The sequence below is a fragment of the Lepidochelys kempii genome, chromosome 4, assembly GCF_965140285.1.
Source record: "Lepidochelys kempii isolate rLepKem1 chromosome 4, rLepKem1.hap1, whole genome shotgun sequence".
Taxonomy (NCBI): Eukaryota; Metazoa; Chordata; order Testudines; family Cheloniidae; genus Lepidochelys; species Lepidochelys kempii.
The window spans coordinates 121,678,728-121,701,424 of NC_136383.1; the positions used below are offsets into that span (position 1 = coordinate 121,678,728).

Here is a 22,697-nt window from a genome sequence, read left to right on the forward strand (position 1 = left end):
AATTATTAGCATCATTTATACAGCACTTCCTTCCTAAAAAATTTCCGATTGCTAAACATTAGCTTTCTCCGTTCACTGAGAATGTGGGAGATGCATTAGCAGTACACAATATTAGATAGTTTAGGACAGGAAAGAATATATCAAATGACAGTGTGACACGCTTATCTAAGTTTCAAAACTACAGCTATCCCCACTGCAGAAGCAGACAAAATCCATGTAAAAAGAAGGAATGGGCATACTGCGCCAGAAAGCATTTTTGAAAATAGCTCCCTGACATTTTATTGCAGCATGGTGCATTCCAAAAGGCAAAATAATTGCTGTTTCAAAATACAGTATCCTAGATTATCTAAACTGTGTTAATTTGTACAGGAAATTAAGAAACCCATAAGAACTTTTATTAAAGGCATAAAAATGAAAGAATGTCTGCTTGTCACCCAAGCCTGTAATCTGGGCACCATCTCTCTTTAGGTGCTCCCATCCAATCTATATCTAAATACTGCTGATTCTTTCTGCACAACTTCTCTCAAATATGGCCTCTCTTATCCAGCCAAGCAACTAAAACACTAGTCAAAGCTCTCATCTCGTCTCTCGCCTTGACAAATGCAAGCTTTCCCCACTCATATCCATTCAGAATGCTGCTGCAAAGATCATTTTCCTAGACTGTTCGCTTTGACCTGGTCACCCCTCTTTGAATCCCGTCATTAGCTCTCTTCTCCATCTCCTCAAACAAACTGTTTTAATTCACTTTCAAGGCCTTCCACTATCAATATACACACTACCTATCATCTCTCACTTGCTATTGAGCTGTCGATGCTCACTTTCAATCAGCTCATGATGCCAGCCTGTGCTGTTCATGTGTTAAATTTTCAAACAAGCACTGCTGTGCTTTCTCCCATGCTGCCCTACACACTTGGGAGTTCCTTCCCATAAGCATCTGCAAAGCTTTCTCATTACCCACCTCAAAACTCTCCTTTGCCGTGAAAACTTGACCAAAAAACCAAAAAACAAAAAAAAACAAAATAAATTTGACAATGGTTAGGTTTGTTACCAGGGACCACTACATGTCATGCTGATAAATTATATCTCAACTTTTCCTGGTACTTCCATGTCTGTCTGTATCCATCTGGTATCTCTTGTCATATACTTGGTCTGTAAGGTCATTGGGGCAGGGACCGCCATTTTGTTCTGAGTTAGTACAGCACCCGAACACATTGAAGTCCTCGTCCATGACTAGGGCTCCTAAGTGCTATGGTAATGTAAATAGTAATAATAGTAAGCAAATGTGGGTGAGGAAAGATTCCTTTTGCCTTTGTTAGTATTCTTACATTCTGAGGTCAAGCGGACAAGAATGAGGAAAAACAAATCAGTCACTCAGGTCTAACACAGCCACATCCAATTGAAACTGTAAGGAGAATTTCCACTGTGCAGAAATTATTTACCCAAATTGGAATGTGACTGGGACAGTGAGGTTGAGAAACTCTCCTACCCTTGCAGAAGTGCTATGGAGGTTTTACTATCCACAAATGATCAGGAATTGTGTGCGCTACATCTCATCTGAAAGAGGCCACCTCTAAAAACATCCCTCATATAATGCTGGGGTATTGGTTTAGGTTCTGACAGAGAGCAGAGTGGTACTAGTGATTACTAATAAGGCTAAGATTTTATCACAGATACTTTTAGTAAAAATCACAGACAGGTCACGTGCAATAAAGAAAAATTCATGGAAGCCTGTGACCTGTCCCTGACTTTTACTAAAAATATCCATGATAAAATGAGAAGGGGTGGGCAGATGCCAGGTGGCTGGAAGCTCCAGGCCCCTACACCACCACCTGCAGCTGGGAGCTGCAGGGTTCCCTCTACCCCCACAGTGGTGGGGAGTCACTGGGGTCCCCCTATGATCAGCAGCAGAAGCCGCCGGGGAGCCGCAGGGGTCCCCCATTCTGCTGCTGGTGTCCTGCATGCCGCCGCTGGCAGCCAGGGAGCTGCAGGGAATGTTCCCTGCCTGCGGCAGCTGGGAGCTTGGGGGCACCGCTGCCCTAGGTGGCAGGGGACCTCACAGCTCCCTGTTGTTGTGAGAGGCTGCTGGACCCTGCAGCTCCCAGCCGCCAGGGCTGAAGTCACAGAGATCTTCGGAAGTCACAGATTCTGTGACTTCCATGACTAAATCGTAGCCTTAATTGTTAATGTTTATAGACACAACTAGATTATAAGCTTTTCAGGACAGGAGCTAGGTCTTATTTCTGGGAGTCCCATAGGATGCTCAAGAACAAAATGAAAATAAGGTACCCCTCATGAACCAGTTCCTCCCAGGCAGAGCATAGGAGGAAGGTCTGGGTTTTGTTTTTTTTAAGTACAAAGATATGGAAATCAAGAGCCTGGGAAATAGTACTTAGATTTGCCAAAGACAGTGTGTGACTTTGGGTGAATCACTTCAGCCTCATATCACTCTTTTGATGTAAGTATGCTGATTTCACAGATGCATAAACCAGTTGTTTATTTCTAGAGTGCTTTGATATCTTGTGAGGAGAGTTGCTATAAATTATAAACACCACCTCCTAGAACAACAGAACAACCTAGGTTTTCCTTGAAGACTTCCCCTTCCAGTCTCCACACTAAGCTTATAAGAGAACTTATGAGAACACAGCTGACAGTAGTATAGCAAGTAACAAAGGTGGGGGGAGGAGGGTGGCTTCACTGATAGCAGGCAGTTCCACTCCTGCTGATGGCTCTGGTACAAGACAGAAAAATCCATTTCCTTCGCCTATGCAACAGCAGTCTAAGCAAGCTCCACCTCCTTGTTTCTAGTTGCTTTTACTAGTATCCCAGGCTTAACTATGCTACATAAAATCTAGACACCTATGTAAACCACTAGTAAAATGGAGGAGCACCTGGCATCATCATCATCATGTGACCTGCCAGCTCCCCACTGATTACAATTCAAGAATTGCAGTCTTAAGGAGGAGTTACAACAAGTTATCTGGTTATTTTACCATTTAAAACATCCTTTAAAATACTTTTTTTTTTTAACGTAATATTTGACTAGCAAGTTTACAGTAATATAATAATTTTACCAGGAACGAGCAGGTCAAAACTAGGTTCAGCAATTATGAAATAGGCTAGAAATCCTTTCAAAGCTCTTTACAAGCTGCTGTCATACTTTAAAGTCCTGTCATGAAAAAACAATACACTCAGCCGATGAAGAGCTGTCAAACAACTAGATGAAGTGATCACACTTTGTTTTGTATATTGAGGCAGACAGTAAGCCATCACTGTTTTTGAGAGCAACTTACCACCTTTCTCCCCAGTAAGTAGAAAAGAAGCAGATAGGAGACGAACACAGTGAACCAGAGGAGCAGAATTTCCATCTGTGTAGTGACCTATATCTCCCTTTATTCTGGAAGGCTGTTACAAAAAGCAAATCACAGATCTTATGTATGCTTTTAAGATTACGTTTAAATTAAAAAATCATAAAAGGGAACACAATTTAGAAACATTAAGTAATAAACAAGGATCCTATAAATCTATTTGCCATGGAAAACACACAGAATTTGCATTTTTACAGAGATTCTTTAATTTATATTTTTTGAAAAAAATAGAATCATGTACAGTAGCATAATCGGGGAAATGGGCAGGGCTTGGGCTGCCAGCTTAAAAATTGTGAATATATCCATTAAACATTGTGTTCAACTGACACCTATTTATATTACGGCTACGGAAATTAAAGTTCAGCATTTTATTTTAAACGTGGAAAAACATGGATTTTATGGGAGGCAGGGGTTTAATCAGAGAATTTTGGTTTTTTTTAATCACAAAAAACTAGGATCCCTGGTAATAAATCAGAGGCACATTAAATACATCTTCTATGAGAATACCCTAAAACCAAATATTTTTGCAAAGATGCCACCACCAGCACTAGAATTGTTCTTATTTCACAATGAAAACTATAATATGACAGTTCTGGTAGATAGTTATTTATCTAGACTTGCTGTTTGACAAAAGACTGTCCAGGAGACTCCTTCGACTACAAAGTTATGCTTTCTGGAAACAGAATATGGAAACCCAGCTCAAGATTAACTTCCTTCTGGAAGCTGCCAAATTTGTTTTATTATCTTAAACTGTATGACCAAGCATCTAGCATACTTTTTCAGTATTGGGGATTAATTTTTTTTTTTCCATATAAAACTCATTGCATTCAACTTGAACTCCTTGGAAGTTCTTCGTTGTATATGTTCATCGCAGATGGTGGTCAGCTCAATGATATTTGAGCATCTCCTCTTTGCTACTCTTCATGCACACAGCAAGGGGGAATTCTTTTTCTCTCTACAGTTTTAACACCCTTAATTGCATGACTTGTCTATTTATGTTTGCCTAATAGTATACCATCTTTTGTATAAGTAAGTTGTCAAGATAGTGTATTTATGTGATCTAGGAAGTTTTAATTACAAGTTGGAAAGTTGATGACTGAAATGCACTTTTTTTAAGCTGGGACATACACTGTAAAGTATACCAACTATTGTACATATTACCAAATTATCTGCTTATAATGCAGAATTCCACTCGTTCTGTTTCATGTATGCTTGTTTTGAAAATTTAACAAACACACACCTAACTTAAAAACCCACCTCGAGTGAGAGAATGTGTCTTACCTTATTTTCATGATCACCAGATTCTACTGCTTCTTCTTTTGCCATGAATCTATCTACACTGCTGTCAGAAGGCTGCCTGCTATGGCCCGTGTTTTTCAATAAGCGTGGGTGCTGAAGGGCTTCAGAAAAAAAGCAATACATAGCACATTTAAGATGTAAATTAACATAAATGCAAATCACAGACTTTTAACTGAAGTTTATTGCCAAACAGTTAAAACTTGAACAAGTAAAATATGAAAATTCATCTTATACTTTTATCAGAATGTTCTTATATTTGTTTCTGGTACACATAAAACAGTAATCAGTCCTGCTGGAAATCAGATGAAAGATGCTACTATTTTTGTAGTTGATTTTTCCTATTTATCAACATACCAAGGGAAGAATTTCTGAAAGGATCTGAGGATTCATCATGGAGAACATTTGCAGCTTCATCTTCCTCATCTTGCAGCTGTCCAATCTGCATTCCAGAATACTGGCTTTCAGTACCCTCTAAAACCTAAGATAAACAAGAAGTGGACTTTTAGAGTAGACTAACTGAGTGCACAAGTCAGAGCACAAGCATGCAATGTTAGTAATTCAGAACTAGTTCCAAGCCAAAGTCAGTCTGATGCATGTTAGCATGAGCGTGCAGCTACGAGCTAGCCCCACACTTCTCAGATTCCTCATTTTTTCAAGATGCAATTGTGATCTCGATAGCTCACAGGCCTGATTTAGATTGGAGCCTGCCTCTGTAGTACTGCTTGGGCCTTTCTCATTGGTGTGACACAAACTGACCCTCCATCCCAGCTGTTATCAACCTCCACCACCCCCTTTTAAGGCCTCAACTTGACCTGAACAGTCCAGCTGCCAAACCCTCCAATGACCTCAGATGTAATATGTGGGTAATGGAAATCTAGCAGTGATCCCACTGGGCACCACAAAACATAGCCTGGACATCTTCAAGACATTCTCATTTTATCCCTTCATTCTAACTCAAATTCCAATGGAAATGAGTTTTTTTAAAAAATCCAACCCCTGACACTAATGTTATGGACCTGCTGCTTATTTAATTAAATGTAAAGAGACCACCACCAAAAAGGTAGCAAAACAACATTTCACAGCTATACTATCAGAAGGCAACTGTTAATTTCCTAGCTGCAAAATGCCATGTAAATCATTAAAGTGAAAGATAGCAATTAAGCTGTCAAGAAATTTTAGCTGCTTAGACTATGATATGCAAATAAATACACAAACAGTATGCTGATTGAGTCAGTTACCTTTAACATTCCTATCATGCACTGGCCAGGACACGACTATGGACAGTCTCTTGTCTTTAATTTATGAAAGTCTAAGATCCAACCATATAATTATGGAACAAATCTTTATCATTTAATAATATTTCTCTTTAAAATATTAAAAGGACCTGAAAAGGTCCTCTTCTGCATACAGCAAATCCCAGACTTACAAAAATTAAATAAGCATGCAGAAAGACGCAGTGACACCTCAACTCCCATTCCAACAACAAACTAGCTAGAAACACCCTTCACTGTTTTTATGACCTCAATCCTCTATACAATGCAAATAAAAAGCAGCCTATAAATTTAAAAAAAAAAAACACAGTTAAGTCGGAAAGCATTTAAAATATCTAACAAAATACCAAATTAAAATGACATATCTTCAAGAGAAGAAGAGGTAGCATTCTTGGATTTCATAATGGCAGGAAGCTGCACAAACAAAAACAGGCAGAAAAAGCCCACAGCCCAAAGGATAACAAATTTAACACAAAAAAGGCAAGCCTGGCACACCTGATCATATAGGATATAACCACTTTCAGAATTTTCACTCCACTTATTTGGGTTTCAAAATCCTATTGTGTATATGTTTAGTTTAACTTCTCTCCTTACTTGTCTAAACCTATAAGAGATTTAGATTTATACACTAATACTCTGCTTTATTATTACCATGGTTAAAAATTGGTTAAAAATAAACAAATACAAAATATTATATAATAAAATAATACAAATAGACAAAGATTAAAATATTTTAAAGGCCAAATCATTACATTAATGTGTGTTTAAAATAAATATTTTTGAACAGTAATTGTGAAGCAGTTTCTCTTTTGCTTACCTGCCAAAACTCAAGTTCAGTGTTCCACATTACCCGGGGGAAAGCTTATGACAATGTAGGAAGTACGATTTTAGATAACTGTTTTGATTAGCTGTTGCAGAGAAGATTCCAAACCCTGAACTCAGGTTTTGGCAGATAAATAAAAACTCTTTCAAACACTGGTTTTTAAAATGCATTTGTATTTTACACTATGGTTTTACAATAAAAGTGACTAGAAATGGCATTGTAGGGTTCCATAATGACTGAACATGATTTCCAAAGCAAATGGAAACCGCAATAAGATTCACCAGGACAAATTCTAACTTCAGTTACATTTGTTGCAATACCATCATCAAATTCTGTTCTGAATGAATTTACATGTACTGAATTAAAGATCTGAATATTAAGCAATTTGTTTGCTTCATAAAAATTCCAGTTAATTTTTCATGCAATTTTAATAAAGCTTAATAATTGTTATAATGATCATTTGCAAGACTGAATGTGATCTGCAACTATAAGCTCTTCACTCTCAATTGCCCATTTAATTAAAGGTCATTTTCACTGGGTTTGAATTGGAGCTGCTTAGTTATGATTTGTAGTTCAAGCATTTTAATGCACACATCAGCTATTTACCCAAGTATTTATGATTGCATCTAAAATGGTTAACTCTTAACCTGTTTGCTAAATACCAGGTGACCTCTGGGTATTTCCAAGTTCATTGTTTAAATAATTATCAACTTACAGTACAAGATGCCTTTCAGAGGCAATTTATGTATGTATTAAGCATCACTAAACCTCACTGAAGATGGTATGTACTGGATTTCCCAAGCAGGTACAGCAACTCCTCACTTAACGTCGTCCCGGTTAACATTGTTTCGTTGTTACATTGCTGATCAATTAGGGAACATGCTCGTTTAAAGTTGTGCAATGCTCCCTTATAAAGTTGTTTGGCAGCCATCTGCTTTGTCCACTACTTGCAGAAAGAGCAGCCAGCTGAAGGTAGTTGGTGGGGGCTTGGAAACAGGGTGGACCCCCCCATCAGCTCCCTGCTCCCCTAAGTTCCCTGTGCAGCAGCCTATCAATTGCCAGGCAATTCAGCCATCCCTCTGGCACACTGTGTGTGCTGCTCCTATCCTCTGCCTTGGAGCTGTTCCCAGGAGCCTCCTGCTTGCTGAGGGGGGGAGAGGGGGAGCAGGAGGGAGAGCGAGGGGAGAAGGGTGCTAATGTCAGGGTGTCCCTCTCCTCCCCCCCACTCCTTTACCCCATCTCCACGGGGGGGTGGGGGGGGGAGAACAGGGCTCAGGATGGAGGAAGCTTGCTGGCAGCAGCAGCTGTCTCAACTTGCTGGTCTTCTTAAAAAGACAGCGTACTTAGAAAGGGGTCAGCATTCTTAAAGGGGCAATGCTAGTCTCTATCTCTCTCACACACACACACACACACACACACACACAGAGGGTATGTGTGTCTCTCGGTCTCTTTCTGACATGCTGTCTCCCCTCCTTCCATTCAGGCTGCCTTGTAGAGTGTGAGGCTACATTAACAACAATGCGTTAACCCTTGAGGGCTCAGCCAGTGCTAAATCACCCTGGGAAACATCCCATCCTCTAATTTCACCTCCTCAACCAAGCTTCACAATCAATCATTGCTGCATACTGTATTAAATTGTTTAAAACTTATACCGTGTATATGTACACACAAAAAATATTTTATACACACACACAAATATATATGTGTGTGTGTGTGTGTGTGTGTGTGTGTGTGTGTACACATGTAAAATATAGTCTCTTGTCTGGCAAAAAAAATGTCCCTGGAACCTAACCCCCCCATTTACATTAATTCTTATGGGGAAATTGGATTTGCTTAACATCATTTCACTTAAAATAACATTTTTCAGGAACATAACTACAATATTAAGCAAGCAGTTACTGTACCAAGAAAATATGAAAGCCTTCGATAATTTTAGATTGCAACTCATGTTGAAAAGAACTATGTACAACCTTGTGTGTCCAAACTTAACTGTTCATTTCCAGAGTTCACAATCCCAGTACATTAGAGCAATGGTTATGTGCTAAGCGAGCATACTAAACACTGAAAGGAGGAAATAAAAGATATGTAAGTGTTAAAAACTGCCAGTGAAGGACGTATTTGTAAACTGTGATCATCCAGCTCAGCAAATTGGTACTTCTCCGTTAAAGCGGAATCTTGGGCTTTACGATTTAAACTTTATTTAATTACTTATGGATATCTTGTATTCTTCATCGCTTGAAGTTGTAAATCAAGACTGGGTATCTTTCTAAAAACTATGCTATAGCTCAAACAGAAATTACAGGCTTGATGCAGAAAGTACTCGGTGAGAGTCTATGGCCTGTGTGATGCAGAAGGTCAGACTATGATCCTAATTGTCCTTTCTGGTCTTAATATTTATGAATTTAAAAAAGCTTAAGACTCCAGTCTTTATGATTGCAAAGATAACTGTCAAAATCTGAACAAGTCTAAACCAATGCAGTTATATTAGCCCAAACATGCAGACAGCCTGAAGCAACAGCTTTAAGGGAAGTGGGAACTCTCCAATTCTTCTGAATATAGTATTCACTCTGAAGCTTGAGGATGACCACTTAAACATCAACAATGTTAACTATCTCACTACTAGGAGCTTCCAAGAAAGGAGAGGGTCAATCCTATTACTGAGATCTGTACTATCTACTGTGAACACCAGGTCATTTTTGCATCATGAGCATTTAAGTGCTGGTCAGAGTTTGAGAAAATATTACCATTCCTCTCCTGCACAGTCTGACCCCACTTTTGTGCAAGAGTACCTGTTTGCCATACTTGTAAAATAACCATTTTTAAAAATAACTCAATAGGTCATTTATTCTTCCCAACTTATCTTCAATAAGTTCACAGAGCTGCTTTTAGGTCAAGCACTGACACCACATTTGGAAGCCTGAATTGAGGGTTGATATGCTACATATCTGCATTTGATTGTCGTTTGCCAAATCCATTGAAAAAAAAACTTTTTTTAAAACAAAAACCAAAAAAAGCATTAGTGTCTTTTGAACTGTTCTTTTTCAACTACATGACATCTTCACCAAAAAGAGACGGGCTTGCTGAAATATCTGTAGAGTACACTACTGAATAAATGCTTGAAGCAAGCATAAAAGCATCAATATGTGGTATATATGAAGTTATGCAATGTTCAAACGATATACACCTCTACCCCAATATAACACGAATTTGGATATAATGCGGTAAAGCAGCGCTCTGGGGGGTGGGGCTGCGCACTCCAGCGGATCAGCATGTCTGGCTCCGACATGCTGCTCTGAGCAATGTGTTAAGAGTGCAGGGCTGGGGCCAAGGGGTTGGATAAGGGGCAGAGGGTCTCGGGGGACGGTCAGGGGACAGGGAGCAAGCGGGGGTTGGATGGTTCAGAAGTTCTGGGGGCGGGGCGGTCAGGGGCATTGAATAGGGCGTGGGAATCCCGGGGGGCCTGTCATGGGTCAGGGGTGTGGATAGGGGTTAGGGCAGTCAGGGGACAGGGAGCGGGGGGGGGGGGGATTTGATGGGTCTGGGGTTCTGAGGGCTCAGGGGGCGGGAAGTGACTATGAATAACAGAAATGCTCGAGGCCAAAGCAAGTTTGATATAATGCAGTTTCACCTATAACGAGGTAAGATTTTTTGGCTCCCGAGGACCGTTATATTGGGATAGGAGGTGTAACAGAAATTCCAAGAGGGTATAACAAGAGGTATTAAAACAATTTCCAAGGGAGAAAGCACAGGCAATAAGCCACAGAATATGAAACATGAAAGCATGAGGTTGAAACACTCAGACTTGAGGGGTATTATCTATTATTCCAAATGGAAGGTTCACCCTTTAACACTTTCACTAGCCTTTTTAAACTGAAGGTTTACAATTTAGTTAGTTTTAAGGGTTAACATACTATTAAAAAAGAAGCATGTAATATTTAGAAAGTTTCTCATGAAAACCCATTAATATTTTCATTCTTTTAGTGAGAAGAGTAATTTTATAGTGTGTTTAATACTTAGAGGTCAAGTTTAAAGCCTTGTGTTCAAACACATTTTATAAACAGCAATTCATTTTTTAAAGCTGCAGTGAAAGTGTTAAAATGAGGTCAAGCTCTCAGTTAAAGCTATGAGCTGCTGACCTTTTCAGTGCTATTAACTGAGGACGGAAAAGCAGAAGATGAATAAGTAGATGTGTCCAAGACTGGGCCCTCCATGGAGGAGCTCTGAGATATGTCAGGCCCCTGAGTAGAAGACTGGGATACCCGCTCTGCCAGTTGCACACTTACAATTTCAGAACTGTCCGAAGGGGTCACAGCTGAATCTGGACCTTCTGTGGTAGTCTGAGAGCTATCACTAACTGGTGAAGAAGCCTGCGTGCCATCATTCATGTCCATAGTGGGGTCTGACTGGACAGTGCTGATTTGGCTGGAGCTCCGACTAAGCATGTCATCCTCTTCCCCTTCAGTAGTTGTGCTGGCCAAATCACAACTGGTCACGTCTACAGAGTCTGATTGCAAAGTATGTTGTGAACGTGGCTGCTCAGTGATGATGTCATGTCCTGTGGGATCAGCTGCAGAACTTACTATTGATCCAGCTGTTGATACTCCTGATGAAGAAGCTAATTCACTGGTTATCTCACTCTTCATAGAGGCTGAAACAAAAAGCAATTAGTGATCCAAAGTCATCTATCAAGAAAATATTATCTGTATACACTTTAAGGAAAAGATTAGAACACCAAAGAAAAATAAAATAATCAAATTCAGTTTTGCATCCCGATATAAAACTGGATTAAGGGAAAAGATTTAGAAGGAAGCAGTGAATGAAGCAATAAAATATTGCTAGGGACATAAATGCCTGTAAGCCATTTAGGTATAGTACAGCCTTTTTAACTTTTCATTGCTTCTTCTATGAAGGCTGTATAACCAGCACCTCAAGGCCCATATTTAGTCCTTTTGGATTTGAACACTGCAGTCCAAGAACCATCTTTTTTAACTCTGGGTTAAAGATGCCAGAAGCAGGGTTTTAAAGTTCAGGAAGAAAATATATGCAAATTTGGACATGAGTCTGAGTTTCTAAACAGTACGCATCTTCTATTTTAAACAAAATATTATTTGTTCATCTTCTGTTACGATGATTGCTAACAGCACTTTAAAAACAACATTTTAAAATAACAGCAAGAAACTGTTGCAAAAGACTAGAATGAGGAAGATGAGAAGGTAGGCAGATATTTTAAAGGGAAATTGTGTGATAAAAACACCTTGTGAAAGCTTATTTACTTACTGTCACAAGAAACACAAAGATTACAAAAAAATTCTATAGATTTCAATTTGTTTACTTAGTGTATTTCACAGCACACTGTGTATAGGCAGTCTCTCTCATTTTCAGGTATTTCAACACAACAATAATGAATAGAAACATTTTGTTAAAATAGGAAAAATATAATTGTAAAGAGAAAGATTGGCAGGACTACTCAGGAACATGTGTAGTACTTAAAACTACTTTCAACTCTTTTTAGATTTTAAATTCATTTTTATCCCTTTAAATTAAGTTTTGAAATAATGATTCTTTTAAAAACATGATGCCACATTAAACACCTTTTATGTTGTTTCCCCTTTAATCCTCAACTATGTAAATTCCATAATCACAGTTGAATTAAATTTTTAACAATCTCCACACTTCATAAACCAACAAAAGATAAATCGTAAAGGTGATGGTAAAATATAACTGTATGTAGCGTTGGGCTATTCCATTTTTAGTCGATCATATTTTAAGAACAGACACTTATTTGCTATTCAAGGCGAACACATTATAGAAAGGCAGAAGTGCTAAAAAGAATGCAGTCCTACCTGCAAAAGTTGCAGTGCTGACTTCTGACCGCGTTTCAGGGTCATCCTCCAAGCCTTCTTCTTCGCCAAAAAGTACTTTACCTGATAAATGATGCAGCAATGGAATTTTTAAGTTCGCTAAAAATGCTATCCTATGCCCTGGAAACAGTCTAAATTCTTTTTTTTAAAAAAAGAGACAAGGTAGGTTAGGTAATATTATTGGACCAACTTCTGTTGGCAAGAGAGACAAGCTTTCAAGCTACACAAAGCTCTTCTTCAGGGCTGGGAAACGTACTCAAGAGTATCACAGAGCTAAACAATCTGTTCCATCTTGTATTTAGGTGTGACACTCTTGAGTACATTTCCCAGACCTGAAGAAGAGCTCCGTTTAAGTTCAAAAGCTTCTCTCTCATCCACAGAAGTTGATCCAATTAAAGATATTACCTCACTCACCTTGTTGAATATCCCGGAACCAACACGGCTACAACACTGCACACATGAAAAGTGTCTGATGTAAAATTTCTACCCTTTTTGAAGTAAATTATCTATCATTGCACTGAAAAAATATCCAAGTTATTATAAAATAATGAATATTGGGAAAATGAATAAGAGAAAGAGCAGACAGCATCTTACTATGTAGTCAGGAGAGAAGTGGACAATGACAAAAGGACAAAACGAAAGCTGATTATTTTGTGACAGTTTGGGGATCTGTTTATGTGAACTTATGAATTCCAGTCTTTTATGAATTCCCTGTATGTTTAAACCCTTACTGATAGCTTTCATTGTATCCCTGCATCAATTCTCTTGTTTTAAAGGGAGAAGGTCTGGGTGTCTCCCCTGAATAGAGCAGACATTAAGGACCATGAGCATTGCAATAACCTTGCCTTATCAGGGTATTAAATTCTACCAGCCACAAATGTTTGGCTTGCAAATGTCTCTTATCCCCAGTAACAAAGACTGAGGGTTGGAGACAGCAGGCCATAAAGAATTACAGAGTGGAAATACTCCAAGGAAAGGACAGGAAGAGTACTGGATTCTGTTGTTAAAAGGGAAACTCTCCAACAAGGAGGTAGCATATCAAAACTAGAAGACAAGACTGGGCAGGAGTAGAAGGGCTGGAGAATTCTGGACTTGCTGGAAGATGTTGATTAAGACCCGAAGGGCTCTCAGAAGGGCTGAGAAAAAGAAGGAGGGTGTTTGATATTTTTTCATAGATCTGTATATCCCGTATGCTTTGTCTATGGCCAGGTCTACACTACAGACTTTTGCCAGCATAGCTCTGTCAGTCAGGGGTGTAAAGAGGTGTGATCCCTGACTGACAGCTGTCTCACCAAAAGCCTCTCATGTAGATGCAGTTATTCCAGTAAAAGCACAGTTTTGCTGGTACAACTTGCATCCACACTAGGAGCCTTCTGCCAGCATACACGTACCAATATAGATATACCAGCAAAGCACTCAAAATATAGACCTGGCCAAGGAAGTGTGTGTGGTTTAGAAGTGTGTTTGCAAAGTCTGTGTGTTACTGGTTTTAATTGTCACAAAATCCCCAAAGGGTGAAACAGTAATCCAGAGTACCCACGAGGATGGAGCTCTGAAGAAGGCATGCATGAGCTCCTGGTGAGACTTGGGATGTCCACACTAGTCTTGGGATCGAGGCGAGTTCAGCTGCTGGGCTCCACATCCCGAGAAGGGGTAACCAGCATTGCAGTCTGCACCCCAGGAGTGAGCCTGAAAGGCCAGAGCAAGTCCATGGCTGGATGCTGCTCACACTCAGTAAATTCAAAAGCATGTGGGGGATGCAAAGTCTGAGTTTAATAAAGCAGCCTAATAAATCCCATAATGGGGTGCTCAACCAGGGCTTTTAAAAAAAGTGTGTATAGGTTACACAAAGATGCAAAACCCCACCTAATGCAATAAGATAAAACATTTAAAAAGATCCAGGAAACAAGAGTTACTGTGATAATGGTATTAGCAGCTTATGTGACACATACTATACAGTAAACTAAACTACATATTTAGAAAGACTAACCAGTAATCCAAAATGTGTGGCAGAGAATTCTGTTTTGCATTTCCAATTTTGTTTTCTTTTATGATGCAGCCACAAGGCTGCATCAACACAGACATTTGCATTTAACATTCTTGGTTTTGTATTTTTCATGTGAAGAAAAAAAATGAAACACAGCTCTGATAATACAGAGTTGCAGAATTGTCTTTATGCAGAGCACTATAAGGAAAAATGTAGTTGTGGCATTATGGAATTGTGCAATTCTACAGTACTCAGGAAAAATAATGCAAAAAAAAAGACAACTAAAAAAATCTATTCTACAACAAATGTTTAGGCTTCTCTTTTTTATTTTTTACGCTGTAAAAGCATAAGAACATTTTTTTAAAATAATTAAGTGATATAAGTTACAGGTCATTTAAATCATGCTGAAAATGGTTGAGTATACTTAAGGTCATACTTTGTTCTGAACCTCAAGCATAGAAGACTCAGTATGTGATCATTAAAGGTGACCAACAAAGGGAAAATAAGTGGGTTTTTGCCCTTTTTATTTCTCCTTGATGGATAAAGGAATGGTCATTTTTGGCTTGGTTTTTACAACTGAAATGTAAAGTCTTGAATTCTCCACTCCGCTAGCAAAAAATGGAATAGTGGGATGATCTCAAAACAGATAAGTGAAGACCGAACTACCAAGAGAGTGGGTTTTTCTGGAAAAAAAATTTTACAATCCAAAAATTGTAACACTTATTTAATTCAAACCTGGACAAACTAGGAAAATAAACACTTTCCTGGAAAGATTCAACACTTTCTCCTCATTCAAATCCTTCCTAAAAACCACTACTTCTCTGATACTACAAGTAGCATGCTACTAATTTGCCCACTGCTCCAAGCTTCCTCGCATTTTTTATAATCCACATATTCTGGATTTTCAAGGTCCTCAGGACAGACGCTGTACTTTGTGTGCAGGCCAGTCACACTATCAATGATAAATCATACATACACGCACCTATACCCATGAAGGGATGAGAAAACTCCTACTAGAATTTCCTCCACCAAAACTAGGGAAGACGATATTTCATTTTCCAATCTTTCATGCATTTAGACATTTTAAAGAAACCAAAAGGAACAGTTTTCAGTTTCCCAAGAAGGTAACCTTTAAGATTAAGTGCAAAGTAGGTTATGAACAAAAGCTGATGTCAACTTTAGCTCTGTTCAGGACCCTTTGTATAATATGATTATGTGGCCATGTTAATGACCAGATAATTGCCCTTTTGTTTTTAAGATGCTGTACAGTTGTGGTCCAATATGTAAGCATTCATTTAGAAAATATGTCTTTTAGTCTTATGGTTGACAAGACAGCCTTCAAAATATAGCCCAAACATGAACCAAAGCTAAAACCAGATTCTTGGTGCTATTGCTTCAGGGTGAGTACAGGATATTACAGAGTGCTGGGAGTGGAATCAAATGCTGCTGTGTTTCTCCCTCCCTTTCCTCACCTCTCCACCCACTGACCCATGGGGAGCATATTAGAAGTCCAATAGCCCCACTCCCAGCAGAAAGAGAAGAACCCCAATGCTCTATATGCCAGTAAATGGCAAAATTTGAAATCCACTTCAATGCAACTATCTACTTCTGCTAACTTTTAAAGTCTTCTCTAAAAGAGGAATGCATCTTTGAAATTCATAGGAAGAACTGGGATAATTACACTGAATATGCTATTCATTTATACTGAAAAATGCAGGAATAAACATGAAGTATGGGATTAAAACATGCATAAGTAAAGAAATTCAGTTAGGATACTACAATAACCGTAGTTCAACCCTTGGCTTGTTTAGCCTAACCAAAAAAAGGCTTAGGGGAGATATTATCTCTCTCTATATATACACATCAGAGGGACAACCAACAGGGAAGGAGAGGAGTTATTTCAGTTAAGCCTCAATGTGGACACAAGAACAAATGACCGTCAACAAGATTAGGCTCAAAATTATGTGAAGGTTCCTAACCAACAGAGGAGTGAAGTTCTGGAACAGCCTTCCAAGGGAAACAGTGGGGGCAAAAAACCTAACTGGCTTCAAGAATGAGCTTGATAAGCTTATGGAGGGGAAGGTGTGATGGGACTGCCTATAATGGCATGCGGCCCATTGGCAACTGCCAGTAGCAAAACTCTCCAGTGGCTGGAGACGGGACACTAGATGGGGAGAGCTCTGAGTTAGTACAGAGAATTCTCTCTCAGGTATCTGCCTGGTTGATCTTGCCCACGTGCTCAGGGTCTGACTGCCATATTTGCAGTCAGGAAGGAATTTCCCCCTGGGACAGACTGGCAGAAACCCTGGGGGGTTTTTGCTTTCCTCTGCAGTATGGGAGCATGGGTCATTTGCAGGTTTAAACTATGGTAAATGGTGAATTCTCTGTAAATTGAAGTCTTTAAGCATGATTTGAGGACTTTAGTAACTCAGCTAGAGGTCAGGGATCTATTTCAGGAGTGGGTGGCTAAGGTTCTGATGTCCTGCACATTGCAGGCCCCAGACTAGATGATCACAATGGTCCCTTCAGACCTCAAAGTTTGCCACATGCAACTACATGTAAACTACAATATCAGCTCTCATTTCACGATCATCTAACAGGCAGGACCATGACATTAAGCAATGATACAAGCTGTGAAAATGTGTTTTATCAAATGAGGATTATATTCATTCATTAATTGTAGAGAGTTTAATGTTTCTGAATTTAACGACTGTTTAATCTATAATTAGTAACGTATAAACGTATTTTATTAAAGACCTACTGCTATATTCAAAACATTTAAACCAAACATGAAAAACAAAGATTATACCTTTATTAGTATAAAGTGAACACCACGTTGCACTAATTTTGTTGCATAGTAAACTGGCTTCCAGATTCATATAGAAATAGGTTCTACTTTATCAACACGATCTCTTCCTTTATCTTTCCTAAAAAGAGTCTTATATAGACCTATCGCTGTAGCTCGCAAACATCCACCTCATTCAGCAATATCAGAGTTTAATCACATTAAGCTACTTTCTTATCACACTAAGGTCAAGGCTAGTTTATTTTTTATTTATTTTCAAACACACAAAATCACCAATTAGAGGGGGAAAAGAGCATATTCGGAACAATGTAAATTAGGTGCTGTAGAGGTCCTAATTGCTGTAGAGGCAACACATGCTTGTTGAATCCCCATTCTACTTCTAAACTGTTAATCCAAATAAAGGTATTTTTCTCCCTTATACTGCCTTCTCTACCCCAAATCCTATACTGGAATTCACTAGCACAGACCCCTGTTCCCACACAGAATGCCACAGAAGCCAATGGGATTTTGCACAGGCACAGCAGGAGTCAGAACTAATGAATCCTGACCTAGGGTGCGGTTTATAATGGCTCCATTCCTGCTATCGAGCTTCTTTAGAAAGCTACACAAGTATGACTAAACATGAAGTACGTTATTATGGTCAAACCGTGCACAGAATGTTTAAGGATGAGAGCTCAAACTAAGATTTTGACAAACCTCAGTGACAGAGAAAAAAATCAAAATGATAGTGGCATTTTAAGTCATAAGTGAGCAGTGTTAGTCATCACAGGACAGACAAATCAGATCAGACCACGAGTGGCATTTTAAAACATGCAAGACATACACATGCATTAGTGAAGGAATGAAACAGTGAGAAAGATCAAAAAGCATAATTTTCCAATTTGTCTCTTAACTGTTGTGTTTGTTTCATTACAGGTCAAATATTGTTGTAAAAAAAGGTAACCGGGCCCTGTTCAGAGATTAATTTTTAGAAATGGTGCTGAAAATGTGAAAGCTGCATCAGTAATGATCAGGATAATTCTGTCAGCAAAGCAAAGAAAAAAATAGTAATAACGTTTCTGCTTTTTGAATTACTTCACTATATCTTGGTTGTAATGTCAAACTCTGACAAAAATTAGATTTATACTCTTCAATCCCAGTTGCAAAGAGGAACGCATTACTGAATGGAAATCAAAATTTAGCAAGACAATCAAGTGAAAAATCAGAAAATAATGTGATTAAGCAATTGTGATTCTGAAGATAGTCACCTTTTAGTTTTCTTGACAGAACAGGGCTGCACGAAGACCCCCCTCTAGCTGCAAATCACAAAGTAACAAAATCAGGGAAAAGAACAGAGCTGCTAAAATTAAGAAGGAATTCTAACAGCCTCATAAGGCCATTAGACAAAGATTAGAAATTAAATAGAAAAATGTGTTTCCTTTAAGGTTTCAAACCTTGTCAGGTAGAGCAGCTCTAAAATGTTGTGCTCAGACACTTCTTTGCACTCTAGGGGGGGAAGGGGAGAACTCAACTGAAGTTTTTCACTTTTAAAAATATACTATTCATTTACCATTGCAGCGTTGTGGTCTTTTTTTGCCTGGCTGCTGAATTACTATCTATTCGCAACAAACTTGTAAATCAGAGCAATTGGAATATTCATTCTTCCGTCTAATATAAAAAAATGAGTTTACCATAAAAGTGAAGTTTTTTTAAAAAATCCAATAGGAAAAGAAGATTTTCATTTCAGAAATTTAAAGAGTTAAGACAATATTTTATTTATAAGAACATGTACTTCATAGACAAGAGCATCAAAACCTAAAAGAAAATTATAGACAAGCTTAATAGTTACACTGAGAATTTATGATCATTGTTGGTCATAAACTAGACAATTGGCAATGAGCTTTCATAGTTAATGTACATTTTTATTAGATCAGCTTTCCACGCACCACTGCCTGGTCAAAAGATTGGTAAGAAGGGTATTAATTTTCTCATAAAGTTATCAATTAGAATGGTGGTCTTACAACTTTTGGTTAAACGAAAGGAGATACAAGTACAAAACATAAGACTGAACTAAGATATTTATATTAGAAATATTGTCCCAAACTCCAATCTTTTCCAATTTCCTCTATATGCATAAAGAATCTACACACTTGCTTCTGAAAAAGCCTGACATTTCCACACACAGGTTTTAAACACACATTTTTTTTAATCATTTTGGCTAACTAAGGAATTTAAAGAGCCTGCAAAGTGTGTGTTGATCTCTCAGCTAAAACGCCAAAAATATTGCTTACCTAGAAGCTCCACTATGCTTCCACTGCGGCTTCTGCTGATAGACTCGTCTTTGGATACACTGACCTGTGTAATGCCTCCTGAAGTGGTCAGGGCATGAAGAAGATCAGGCGGTGGTGTTCTAAAAAGTTGCTGTAATAGTTCTAAAGCTCCAGTCACAACATTGTGGTCCTGGTGCTGAGTGTAATGCAAAGTCAATTCATAGACCTATAAATCAAAGAATCCTTAGTAGTAAATATTTATAACTATCTCCTTTTCTAAATAGGCTTATACCACCCTTGCAGCCACAGGTTCTAAGCAACTTTCAGTAGTGCACTAAGTGACGTGACTAACATCTGTCACATGCAGTTTGTTTTCTCTCATCCTCTCCCCACAGAGAAAACTCTGTGTGCAGTGTGTTTTGTTTTGGTAGGATTTTTATTTTTAAAAAGGTACACACTGCTATATTAGAGAAGGCAAGTCAAATAAGTGTGCTTTGCACTTGAAGCGGAAGGTGGCAAGGTTTGTGATGGTCCTTTGCTCCTGCAGGACTACTAATTCATAATATTGCCATTGCACTTTGCTTTGCAGTGATATTTATATTTTGCCAGTCACTGGGCAAACATATAATCAAATAATGAATAATACTGACAAAAAGTGAACTCTGAACCCCTCCCAACTCACAACTAAAATAGTTAACAAATATGAGAAATCCATTATACTGTACATTACAAGGATGTTTGCTGGTTCACAAGCCAATTAGTACTTTGAAAGAGTTACCATTCAACTCTCACCTGTATAAGTTGATCTGGAGAAGGTGAAATCTCTGTTTCTTTTCGTGTTACACCAAAACTGCCTTTCAGGCTGGTATCCTTTACTTGCTGCTGCAGTAATGGCATTAGATACCTTAGTGTGAGCAGTACTCCAAGAATTAAAAGAGTAGGGTGTTCATCTTCCACAGGAACCAACAAACCTGTAAAAAAGTTATCGTGACTCTTGTCTTACTAGTAGTACAAGTACTATGCATTAACTCAAGACATCATCATCAGTTCTTTTACTTACCCCAAAAAAATACTATGGCAGAAGTGTCACTAAAAAAGCAAGAGTAGTAGAGAACTAAAAAGGTTTACTAACCTGCTCTGTAATTGTTCTTCAAGATGTGTTGCACATGTCCATTCCACTTCAGGAATGTGTGCACCCAAGTCAGAGATGTTTCCCTTGGCGGTACCAACTGGGGCAGCACAGGCAGCATCTACTGTCTTCTGCTGCTGCACCATGGTACAAAAGTCAGAGTCGTACCAGACCCCACTCAGTTTCTTAGCACCAGATTCCATACAGAGGAAGGAGAGCAGACCATGGAATGGACATGTGCAACATCTTTAAGAACTGTTACAGAAAAGGTATTTTTCTTCAAGTGATTGCACATGCCCATTCCACTTCAGGTGAATCACAAGCAGTTCAAACTGGGAGGTGGGATTCGGAGTCTACTTGAACAAGGACTGAAGAGCTATTTGTTCAAACTTGCTACATCTCTGGAAAGCTAAGATACTTCTACTGCTACTTATGTTGTATGTACCAATGACCAAGCTGCAGCTCTACAAAATGTCTGCAATGGGTATTTGAGCCCCCGCCCCCTTCCCCACAAAAAAAGCTGTGGTAGCTGCCTGACCTCTTGCAGAGCTACCACCCTGGCAAAGAGAGGTATATTGGCAATTTCATAGCATAGGCGTATGCAGGAAAAAATCATGGATGAAATCTTCTGCGTCAAGATTGAAAGGCTTTTCATCCTATCTGCAACTATGATGAACAGCTGGGATGACAACATAAAAGATCTAGTCCTGTCCACATAAAAGGCCAATGGCCCTTCTAATATCCAAGGTATGGAGCCACGCCTCATCCTTATGAACACTGGTAATGATATGCCCTGGCTGAGGTGGAATTCTGATACTACCTTAGTCAGGAATTTGAGGTGCAGACACAAATGTATAAAAAAAATACATAAGGAGGGTCAGCTCCCAACACTCATAACTCCACCACCCTTCTCGCTGAGGTAATAGCTATCAAAAATGCTACTTTCTTAGAGAGATGCAGCGAAGAGCAGGCAGCAACCAGTTCAAAGGGCAATCCCATCACCCTTTCTGGCACCAGATTTAAGACCCAGAGAGGGAAGGGATCTATGACATGGGGATATAACCTGTCCAGACCCTTTAAGAATCTGACATCGGACCAGAAAATATGAAGCAGCTCACATTTGGAGGGTAGAAAGCAGAGACAGCTGCCAGGTAAACCCTGATGGAACTAACTCATAGGCCTCGTTTTCGGTGAACAACTAATCCAAAATACGTTGGAGAGAGCCTAGGATTAGTCTGTATTCGCAAAAAGAAAAGGAGTGCTTGTGGCACCTTAGAGACTAACCAATTTATCTGAGATGAAGTGAGCTGTAGCTCACGAAAGCTTATGCTCAAATAAATTGGTTAGTCTCTAAGGTGCCACAAGTACTCCTTTTCTTTTTCCTAGGATTAGTGAAACACCCGTCTGTTTTGACCATAAGGAGAATCATTTTCACTTTAACAGGTAAGTATATCTAGTGGGTAGCTTTCTGATATTCAGGAGAATTTTTTGTTCATTTCCTTGAACACACTGCTTCCTAAGGCATTAAACATGGAGCATCCAGGCCATGAGATGGAGAGCAGCCAAGTTGGGATGTAGCAGGTCGCAGTCTTGGGAGATCAGGTACAGTTCTGGAGGTAGTGTCAAAGGAGCCCTGCCAAGAGACTCAGCAAACTGGAGAAACAACACTGGTGTGGCCACACCAGGGCTATCAGGATCATACAAGCATGATCCTGCTTGAGCAACACCCTGGGAAGGAGCGGAATGGAAGGTTAGGCATACATCACATCGCCATTCCAAGACAGTAGGAAAGCATCTATCAGAGATCCCTGACTGTGCGCTGCCCTGGAACAAAAGACCTACTACATTCTGTTAGGAAGAGTAGCAAATAGGTCTATGTGAGAGATCCCCCCAGGTTTGAAAAATTA

General features: G+C 39.1%; 1 protein-coding gene across 8 annotated transcripts in view; it reads right to left on the reverse strand.

Moving 5' to 3' along the window:
• HTT (huntingtin) overlaps positions 1–22,697 on the reverse strand; it is a 182,417-nt gene that overhangs the window by 134,719 nt on the left and 25,001 nt on the right. For 5 of the 8 annotated variants that reach the window (XM_073342650.2, XM_073342648.2, XM_073342647.2 and 2 more), the window contains 8 exons: positions 20,454–20,632; positions 19,683–19,887; positions 18,660–18,707; positions 12,602–12,682; positions 11,042–11,406; positions 5,019–5,142; positions 4,647–4,765; positions 3,291–3,402 (listed from right to left, as the gene is read on the reverse strand). In XM_073342650.2, the coding sequence (XP_073198751.1) occupies positions 3,291–3,402; positions 4,647–4,765; positions 5,019–5,142; positions 11,042–11,406; positions 12,602–12,682; positions 18,660–18,707; positions 19,683–19,887; positions 20,454–20,632 (1,233 nt within the window). Of the gene's footprint in view, positions 1–1,089; positions 1,247–3,290; positions 3,403–4,646; positions 4,766–5,018; positions 5,143–11,041; positions 11,407–12,601; positions 12,683–18,659; positions 18,708–19,682; positions 19,888–20,453; positions 20,633–22,697 lie in introns of those variants that run through there. The other 3 variants (XM_073342649.2, XM_073342651.2, XM_073342654.1) reach the window with 3 other exon arrangements.